The sequence below is a fragment of the Equus quagga genome, chromosome 5, assembly GCF_021613505.1.
Source record: "Equus quagga isolate Etosha38 chromosome 5, UCLA_HA_Equagga_1.0, whole genome shotgun sequence".
NCBI classification, from domain to species: Eukaryota; Metazoa; Chordata; class Mammalia; order Perissodactyla; family Equidae; genus Equus; species Equus quagga.
Window position 1 is genome coordinate 20001734 of NC_060271.1, and position 10133 is coordinate 20011866.

At 48.3% G+C, this 10133-nt stretch overlaps 1 protein-coding gene across 2 annotated transcripts in view; it reads left to right on the forward strand.

The window, feature by feature from the left end:
• C5H1orf109 (chromosome 5 C1orf109 homolog) overlaps positions 1–4215 on the forward strand; it is an 11056-nt gene extending 6841 nt beyond the window's left edge. Inside the window, exons 3-5 of one of the 2 annotated variants that reach the window (XM_046663502.1) lie at positions 946–1125; positions 2973–3095; positions 3265–4215. In XM_046663502.1, coding sequence (XP_046519458.1) covers positions 946–1125; positions 2973–3095; positions 3265–3376 — 415 coding nt within the window. In that variant the 3' untranslated portion in view covers positions 3377–4215. The remainder of the gene's footprint in view (positions 1–945; positions 1126–2972; positions 3096–3264) is intronic. The other variant, XM_046663503.1, reaches the window with a different exon arrangement.
• Positions 4216–10133: the final 5918 nt, after the last annotated feature.

Genomic DNA, 10133 nt, shown 5'->3' on the forward strand with positions numbered 1-10133 from the left:
GGGTGTTATTTTAAGGCTATTTTAGTTGTGAGTCGAGATCAAACAGATGTGAAAGCCACAATTCTAGGCTAGGGAATGCCTTCCCCTTTGGGAAGTTGTAGCCTTCCTTTTGGTGGCTGGGTCCCCTTGAGTCACCAGTGGAATAGTAACTATTTACCATAAGCTAGGCGCTCCCCCAAGCACATTATTTGCATTATTGCATTTAATCTTCACAATAACCCTCTTCATTCATTCATTCAGTGAACAAGTGTTTGTGGCTCCATCTTCCAGTCTTGATGTTCTAGGGATTTAGGATGTGCAGTGAGCAAGACTGACTGTTTTTATACATGATTGAGAATAAGTAACTCCTAAGATCCGGAATAGTCTGTGTGCATCCAGAGCCCAGACTTTACCACTTAAGAATTTACTAGCACCTGAACAGTACTGGTTTATTGCCTCACATTCCTCTTGCTTACTCCCTTTCACGTTCATGGCATGGGACTGTAGGTGGGCGTCTGCTCTCCTCATATGGTTTTATGGCAGCCCCAGAAAGGCCCCTTACTCTTTACTTTGGTAACCAGGCTTATCATACAGCTTTGAGAGCCATGTAACTTCTTCAGCCTCTCCATCTGTAAGTCACTTCTTAATTCTTGAGCCACGCCTACTCCAAGGCACCGTCACTAATCTAAGATCAGTTGGTCTCATTTGGAGGCAGTTTTTCTGGTTGGGACATCTGGCAGTATCTAGAGACATTATTGATTGTCACAGCTTGGGGAGGGGAGGGTGTGGTTTTCTTTTGTCATCTAGTGGGTAGAGGCCAGGGATGCTGCTAAACATCCTACAATGCACAGGGCAGCCCTCCACCACAAAGAATCATCTGGTCCAAAATGTCCGTGTGTCAAGGTGGTGGAACCCTGCCTTAGGCCTTTCTCATGGTATTGCCTAATATCAGACTTTTCCCCCCAGAGCTGCGCTCCTCAAGGTGCGGGACACAGTCAGCAGCCATGTGGAACGGGTGCTTCAGATCTATGAGCAGCATGCAGACACGATCAGCATTGATGCTGTCCTGCAGGCTTCAGCTGTGAGCCCCTCTGTGGCTGATATGTTGGAGTGGTTGCAAGATATTGAGAGACATTATCGAAATTCGTATCCTTTGCACGCATTTCCTATAGTGGCCAGAGCTGTTCCAGGAGGTCCTTTTTATAAGACTACAGATTACAGACTGTGTAGTGTGGGTCAGTTCTCTTTGGTTCCCCCTTTGTACAGCCCTTCCTCAGGTCCTTTATTGAGTTACGCCTTCCAGGCATTGTTCCAGGTGCTGAGAGACACGCGTTAAAAAGGGAATTGTATAGAACGTGCTGTGGAGAAAAATAAAGTGGAAGAAGTGAGGGGTGAGGGTGGGGTTCTGATTTAAAATAAGGTGGTCAGGGCAGGCCTCGCTTCAAAGGTGACCTTTGAGAAAAGACCTGAAGAAGGCGACGGAGGGAGGCCTGTGGTTATCTGGGGGAAGAGGGCACCAGGCAGAAGAAACGTCCAGGGCAAAGGCCCTGAGGTGGAGCCTGCCTGAGGTTGAGCAATGGCGAGAAGGCCAGTGTGGCTAGAGCAGAGTGAGGAGAGGGGCCTAACGAGACGAGGTCAGAGGACGGGGCGAGACCTTGTAGGGCTTCGGAGGCCTTTGAAAGGATTTTGGCTTTTCCTCTCAGTGAGGTGGGAGAGGAGTAACATAATTAAAACTGTTTTTAACAGTGTCGGCCTGGCCATGTCCTGAGGAAAGACTTGGGGTGGGCGGTGGGGGCAAGAGTGGAGGTGGAAAGATCAGTTAGTCGGAGTGCTGGCCTTTTCCTCTCCAGTCTTGCCCGCCTCTGCCCTCTGGCTTAGGTTTCTGCCTTCAGTTGGGTAACTCCCCAATCCAGCCTTTCTTCTTGTCTCTGGTCTGGATTTTCAGTTTTCTGCAGGTGCCTCCAGTGGGGAGCTCACAGCACTGCAGGCTCAGATTTACACTGGAGCCCCTCCATCTAGCCCTCACTTTCTGCTCCCTTTCTCTTAGTTGTAGGATCAACCCTGTCTCGGCACCCAGTCTGGAAACTTCAGCAGCGCCTTCCGCCTTTCCCTCTGTTTCTTTTTTAGTGGAAGCAGCAGCATGTGCAGTGGGGGCAGGAGCTGCACTGACGGTGCCGAGCACTCCCATGCCAGCTACTGTTCTAGGAGTGTTTGCACAGTCACCTGTCAGGTCCCCTGAGTCTGTTTCTCTGGTGCTTCTTGTATTTTCCTCTCTGTCCCCACTGCCTCTTCCATAGTGTCTTATCTCTCACTCAGACCCTTCATCCCATGCAGCCTCGTGACAGGCTTCTCTGTCCCCAGCTTCTTTCCCTCTTGGACACCCCGGCTGGTCACCCCGCTCCGGAGCTCTTCAGGAGCTCTAGTGCCGAACCTGTTGCTTGTAGAGGAGTTTTCAGTAGCTGCTGTTGCCAGAGGGTAAAGTGCGGAGTGCCCACAGTGGTCTTAGCGCTCTCTGTGTTCTGGCTCCAGCTGCCCTGTCAGCCACTTTTCCTGCTACTCTGCACGTGTCCGCTGCCAGCCAGGGTGGGCGATTCACTCGGCGCTGAATCTTTCCATGCTTCCTCGCTCTGTACCTTTGCTTATGCTTTTCCTCTCAGCTGGAATCTTCTGCTACCCTCTAAACTGGATGTGTTCGTCCTCAACTTCCACTGAGTTTTGTCTTTCGTGTGACTTAGATTCTTTATTTTTAGTGTCTGGTTTTTTCCCCACTACGGTGAGATCCGAAACGGCAGGGCAGCGTTTCATTCCTCTGTCCCCCTAGCGCAGAGCCACATAAGCAAGAGGTGCTCAGTAAGGACGCATCACACAGGCGAACCCTGCCCACTCGGTGACGTGTCACGATAGCTGCCCTTTCACAGCTCCCTAGAGCTCTCTCCAGGGTATTTTTTTCCTTCAATGTTTCGTTTTCTTTTGGGGCAGTCCTTAACTTCCAGGAAGGTACCTGAAGAGAAAGTACCTCCTGTCTTCGATCCAGTGGGAGGACTTGGTCAACATCCAAGCTTTGCCCAAGGCCTGGGACCAAATTTCGGAAGAGGAACACCAAGACCTTGTACAGAGTATGGTTTTCGTTTATTCCCTCATGTCTCCTCCTTTCTTTGCCTGTGTTTCCCCTCTTCAGAAGCGTTATATAGATGCCCTTGCCGTGCCTCTGTGTCTTTTATACATCTGATGTTTCATCTTCTCTGGAGAGGTGGCGTGCACAGTTGTTCTCTCTTCCTGTTCCAGATGTCCTGTTGAATGTCTCCTTCTTCCTGGAAGAGTAAGGAAGCTGTGTGTTCATCTGCAGACGAAGGGGATGCAGCTGAAGACCGACATTGCTGCACTCTGCTATTTCTAAAGAAATGCCAGTATTGCAACCTGGCATATTGGAAAGGTCAATGCCTGGAGCCTCAGGGCTGGCTCTTGGGAGGGTTGTGCTAGATGTTTCTGATGTTGGGGCTTCTGATGTTATGGCTGAGGGTACACGGCCATCTCTTGCCCTTTCCTAAGGCTCAGGGGAGTGGACGGAGGCAGAGAGAACACTGGAAAGGTAGTGCCGAAGAACACCGAGGGCAGAAGCAGCAGCCACAGAAATGGTAGGCAAGGAAAGGATGGGGTAGAGAGTGGCACCGCCTCGGCATCATCCAGACCTCTGAGCCTGGTTGACACCAGGCCCTGGTTTCGTGTGTTTGTGTCAATACCCAACTCCTTGGCTAAAGAGAAAGTGGCTTTGATGATTTAAAGAAATAAAGGTGATGTTGATGGAAAACAGTAATGGTTTTCCAACGGCAGTAGCTCCTTATCATCAAGATGTGTCAGTTTCCAGAGCCTACCACCAGGGGGCGGTGGTGCAGCGTGAATTATTCTGACAGCCTTGTCGTGAGGGTGACCCCCTATTGCTCTCACATCTGAGAGGAAGTAACTGGGGATAGCGGAACTTCTCAAATGACAAGGTTTTTTTGACCAAAGCTGGCAACTGACTTGCCAGATTCCTCTGATCTTGGAGTAGCGGTGTGGGTGGCAGAGCACCAGCCCAGAGTCAGGCGATTAGGGTTGTGTCTCTGAGACCCAGTGCCCTCATCTGTGAAATGGTCGTGGTACTTCCACACCTGTCAGCTTCCTAGGCTGTTATGAAAATCTGGGTCATTGGATGTAAAAGGACTCAATAAAGAGTATAGATATTTTTCAAAATGAAAATGACTTTTTGTTTCCTTACTATGGAAGTGATATATGCTTTTTCAGTCATAGGAAAATTATATAAAAAATTTTAAATGTGGAAAGGAAGAAACAAGCTCCACTAGAGATATTTTGATTTGTATCCTTTTAGTGTCCATATTCACAAATTTAAAAAGAAAACAAATATGGTATCATTGATACATACTGTTATTCAATTTGTCTTTAAAAAAAAAACCCCAATATAGTTTCACCATTTTTTCATATCTGTAAATGTAGCACAACACAATTGTATACCATTATATACCATATTATGACTGCATTATATCTTACATTTTACATGTAATTTTCCAAATCTTCATGGTTTTTTCTACCTGTACAGGTAATTCATTCTGATTGTGAAAAATTGAAGGATTATAGCAAGTGAAAATGTACATTGTCCGTCTACCAAATAACTGTTTTTAATAATATAATGTATATTCTTCCAGGAATTTTTTTTTTTTTAAATATTGGCACCTGAGCTAACAACTGTTGCCAATCTTCTTTTTTTTCCCCTGCTTTTTCTCCCCAAATCCCCCCCAGTACCTAGTTGTATATTTTAGTTGTAGGTCCTTCTAGTTGTGGCATGTGGGACGCCGCCTCAGTATGGCCTGATGAGCGGTGCCATGTTCGCGCCCAGGATCCGAACCAGCGAAACCCTGGGCCGCCGAAGCGGAGTGCGTGAACCTAACCACTCAGCCACGGAGCCGGCCCCCCATTCCAGGAATTTTTAAAATCTATTCTATCACACATAATAATTGTAAATAAAACTTAAGACATTTGGGTGTCAGGTCTAATGATGTGCTCTGGAGATTCAAAGAGAGCCCTAGAAAGGCCTTTGGTGCAACCTGGGCAAGATTTAAACTTTTCTTGAGTTGCAGCCTGCATATAAGCCACTGGTATCTTGTTGACATTTAGACTCTGTTCTGTAGGTCTGAGCTGGGGCCCTAGACTCTGCATTTCTAATGAGGCCCCAGGTGATGCTGATGAGCCAAGGACCAGACTTTGAGTTGGAGCGATTTAAATTGTAATACAATAATAAAAGTGTTGTATTTGAGGTAAAAACAGAATTCTGTGGGAGAATAAAGGTGATAACTAACTGCTTGTGGGAATACTTCACAGTGACAGTGACGTCTGAGTCAGGCCCTGAGGCTCGTGTTTCTTGGGCTGGGAGAGGAGTGCAGGGTGTTCCACGCGCAAGGCCAGACAGTCTGAGCAAAGACCGCGTCTGAGAACGAATGGAAGCTGGCACATCCTGAAAGTTTGCTGTGTGCCGGGCACTGTGCTTGTGGCTGTTACTCCCTAGAACTGGCGACCATGTACTGGTTCAGTCTAGCACGTCTCTAATTCCCGGAAGGGTGGGAGGCTGGCAGGAAGTGGGCCCGTCAGGGTGGACTGGAACGAGGTTGTGAGCAGCCCTCAATCCCTGCCTCAAGAGGATGTATTTTGTGCTGCAAATGGGAGTTGCTTGTTTGTGTGTCTGTCTCTGTATAATAAGAGTTTTGTAAACTTCCCTCATTGAAACAAGTAATCATGACTATAAATAGATGCAAGTATATTTATGGTGCTAAGTAATAATTATGTATTATTTAAGTATAATTGTTTTTATTTTAGCTTTTCTTCCATTAAAATGCTATCCTTGTAGTTGTTCTTTTTAAATTTAAAATAAATTTGGTTTATTTTTTGAGTAAGTGAGACAATCACATGTACCAAATTCAAAGGGTACAAAGCATAGTCAGTGAAGAATTCTCTCCCAGTACTCACTTCCCTTCCCTGGAGGCAACCAATGTTCAAAGTTTCTAGTGTCTCCTTCCAAAAGTATTCTTTGCTTCCGTCAGTGTGGTGGTGGGTGTCCTCTAAGATAGCCCCCAAGGCTCCCACCCCCAGGATTCACGCCCTGGTATACTCCCCTCCCCTTCAGTGTGGGCTGGACTTGGAGATTTGCTCCTGATGAATACAAGACTGCAGAAGTGGTGGGACACCAATTCTGAAAGTAGGTTATGAAAAAAGACCGCAGCTTTCGTCTTGGATGCCCTCGCTCTCTCTCGGGTCACTCACCCCGGGGGCACTGAGCTGCGGTGCTGTAAGGCAGCCCTGTGGAGCGCTCGTGAGAGAGACCCATGCTTGTCAACAGCCATGGGCCAGCGAGCTTGGAAGCAGAGCCTCTCTCTCCCGGTTGAGCCTTCAGATGAGACCACAGCCTCATGAGGACCTGAGCCAAAGGCAGCCAGTGGAGCTGTGCCCAGACTCCTGGCCCACAGAAACTGAGATAATAAGTATTTGTTTTAAGTCATTAAGTTTTGGGGTAATTTATTCCACAGCAATAGATAACTAATACAACAAGCAAATACATTTTCGTGTTTTTTCCCTAATTTTATATGAGTAGTTACATACTATGTACCCAGTTTTGCACCTTGTTTTTTCCACTTTTTGTATCTTGGAGATCATTCTATTGAATACTTAAAGAGCTTTCTTAATTTTTTCTAAAACAGTTGCACAGTTTCCTGTTGTGTGGGTACACAGGACTTATTTAACCAGCCCATTCCACAGGGACATTTCGGTTGTCTCCAAAGTCTTAACACCTGGTGGGCTTCGGCAGCCCGTCCTCTACCCCAGCCCTGCTCCTTAGGGTTTTCTCCCTAGGAGTTTTCAATTAGCTAATCTCACCCCACCCACTCACCCAAATAAAGCAAGAACTCTTGCCATTTTTACTGGAATCGTATTACATTTATAAACTAATTTGGGAGTGTCACCACAGCGGGTATACTCCCAGCGCCCCCTTGAAGCCTGTCACCGGCCTAGGGGTTGAGATGTCAAATGTGAGTTCTTGTCTGTTCCCCTCAGTTGGGGGAACAGACTCTTGGTGGTCAGAACCCCCTTCCCTGTTGGTGAGACAGTCTGTTGGGATGAAATGAACAATTTGGGTTTCTTTCCTGTCCCTACCGCACCCACGTTTAGAAACTGACCTCAGGATTCTTCTCTGCGGCAGAGCAGGGGATTTTCAAAGCCCGTGGGATCCTAGGCTCTGAAGAGCCCAGGAGGAGTGCAGGCTGTGTGGTGACCACACCGAGTCTGACTCGAGGCAGGATGAGGGGCCGGGTACCAGCATCAACCTATGTAAGCACTGGGTGGTTGATTCCTTCTCCCTGTGAGAAGGCGGGGAGAGTAACACTTGGAGGAGTGGGTCCAAGGATGAAGGGAAGGAGCTGGTGTGCTGATAATCAACTCGGGGAAGCTTGCTCAACTGTAGGCAGCCCAGACCTGGGTGCAGGTCTCAGCGGAGCCTCTTCCTAGCTGAGTGGTCTTGAGTAAGTCACTCCCCTCTCTGAGTTTCAGTTTCTTCATCTTACAATGGAGATGATAGCCTTACAGAGTTGTAAGGTTTAAATGAGGAGATAAGCGAGGCTTTTGGTAAATTTATAAACATTCAAGGGGTTGAAATTCCTTGAGATTTATTAGTCACCTAGTAAGTGTGCAGCTGTGTGCTGTGCCGACATCTGTCCTAACCCTTAACAAGCATCAGGGCAAGTAGGCCCACCTCCATCAGCAGATGAAGAAACAGATGGCAGACAGTGAATTTTCTAAGCGCCCACAGCTCTGTCAGCAGCGTCGCCAGAATTTGCCCCAGGGTTTTCTTGGTTTTGGTGAAAGGGGTCTTTTCCTTACGCCACTGTTTCCTCTCTGCTGCAGAAGCCAAAAGCATCCCTAACGCCTACTCAGCTGTGACAAGAGTTGGGTTCCTGACTACCCAGCTCTGCATGGGATGTGATTCCTGCAAACAGAGGTGAGTGCAGTACAGCCGCCATGTGGCTTGGCAGTGGCACACGAGGCTTCCTCTGGGGGCAGCTGCAGCCTTGCCAGTCACCCTCCCTCCTGATCCCGTAGCCAGGAGGGCTGGAGTGAATCCTGGGGCAGTCTGCCAACACTTTTGCCCCCTGTGCCAGGGGCCAGGAGGAGAAGCCAGCCCTTCTTAAGGAATGACAGGGGTGCCCCTTCCAGGCACTCTGCCTCCTCCCCATCATTCCTGGAAGGCTCCTTCTTGGCTTCTACAGAGTGCACAGGAAAAGTCCTTTTTTCTGAGGCTGGTACTTGGTACAGCCTGTTAGGGCCGCAGCCCCAGAGATTCTAATCCAGCATGTGTGGGCAGGGGCTGGGTATCTGCATTCTTATCAAGTACCCCCATTGTGCTGCAGGGTCATTCTTTGAGAAATAGCCTTAATCCTGAGAAAAAGCAATGGCACAGGGGCTGGTGCCATGGCCTAATGGTTAAGTTTGGCCCACTCTGCTTTGCAGCCTGGGTTCGGTTCCCAGGCACAGACTTACAGCACTCGGTGGCCATGCTGTGGCAGCCACCCACATACAAGATACAGGAAGATTGGCACAGACATTAGCTCAGGGCGAATCTTCCTTAGCCAAAAAAAAAAAAAAAAAAAGGAAAGAAAAAGCAACAGCACAGAGAGAGAGAGCTAGGTAGAGTAGCCACAAAGAATGCCTTTCTCTGGGGAAGAAGCCAGCCTGATTAACCTCCTCTTCTTCCCTCATAGTTGCTTCTCAGCACCTAGCTGGTCCCCAATTCCAACAGACACCTCAGCTCTATTCCCCCAACCCCTCCATGCTGTTTAGAGTGGGGTACTAGTAACTTATGTATATGGTACCTTACAGTCTGCCACATCTGTATTCATTTAGAGGCTCCCCTGTGTGCCCAGCACAGAACTAATTATTGATGATGCAAAGATAAATAAGAGATGTACACAGTTTAATAGGCCAGGCAAATATGTTAGCCCACTGTGAGAAGTGCTGTCGTCAAGGACGTGCAGCGAATGCAGTGGATGGAGAGCGACTGATTCTGTTTGCGGGTTTCTGTGGGAGGCAAGAAAGGGGAATGTCAGAGTGGATCCCGGGCCACTTAATTTCAGCAACACTCTTCCCTCTGGTCTCTAGTGGAAGCAGCAGCGGGGGAGCGGGTCTGCCATCATGTGGGTGGGGAGCAACCCTCCGTGCCGGGCTCTTCTCTGCCCGATTCAGATGTGCGCCGTAGTTCTGACTCTGCATAGAGAGCCCAGACTAATAAATCCACTGCTCAATTGCAATCCCCACAGCGCCTTTATAGGCAGCAGCTGACTTTTATCAGCTAGTTTGTTCTTTCATATAAGCAGAGTTTTATGAGGGTCTCCTGAGCTGGCTCATAACGTGATGAAAACGTCTGCAAATCTCAGCCATAAATCGCCGGCACCTGCCAAGCAGAGGATGCTGTTTTCCAGGCACATTTTGTCCAGCTGGCGGCCCTGTCCCCTTGCCCAGTTTGCATTTTTGCACTTGTCTCTTTAAACTTGGATTTGTTTTCCAGCTCTCTGTGGCCTCTTTAAAGGCAACTGAAAAATGAGGGGTAGGGAAAAGGAACTAGAAAGTTACGTCTGTGCTAAAAATTACCGCTGGCTTATGTTGCTCTGAAAGCTGGTTTTGATCTCACTGCTGAAACAGAGACATCAGGCTTCCCAGCCACATAAACCCCAGGGTGGGGGACTGGAGGACAGTGCCAACTGAGCCCATTTTTAAGACTTCGATTCTTTTCTGGCCATCACCCTTTGTACTTGCCAAAGGCCCCTATCCTCTGTTGTCAGGTCCATAAATTAAAGGAACAGCTCCAGAGGCCTTTTCCCCAGATGGTCTCCAAGCATGACATCTTTTCCCAGCAGTTCGAGTTCCCCCAATGCAGAGATGAAATTTAAATGCCCTCCCTCCTCCAAATAAGGCAAGACCTGGACTCTCTGAGGATGCTGGTTGGCTGGGGTGGCCTGGTTCCTTGGGAAAGCTGCAAGTGCCTCAGTGGAGCAGACTGTCCGTCTAGGAAATGTGGAGCGTGGCCCCAAGCTGTGCCCTCGGAATTATTCGCCTGCATGTTT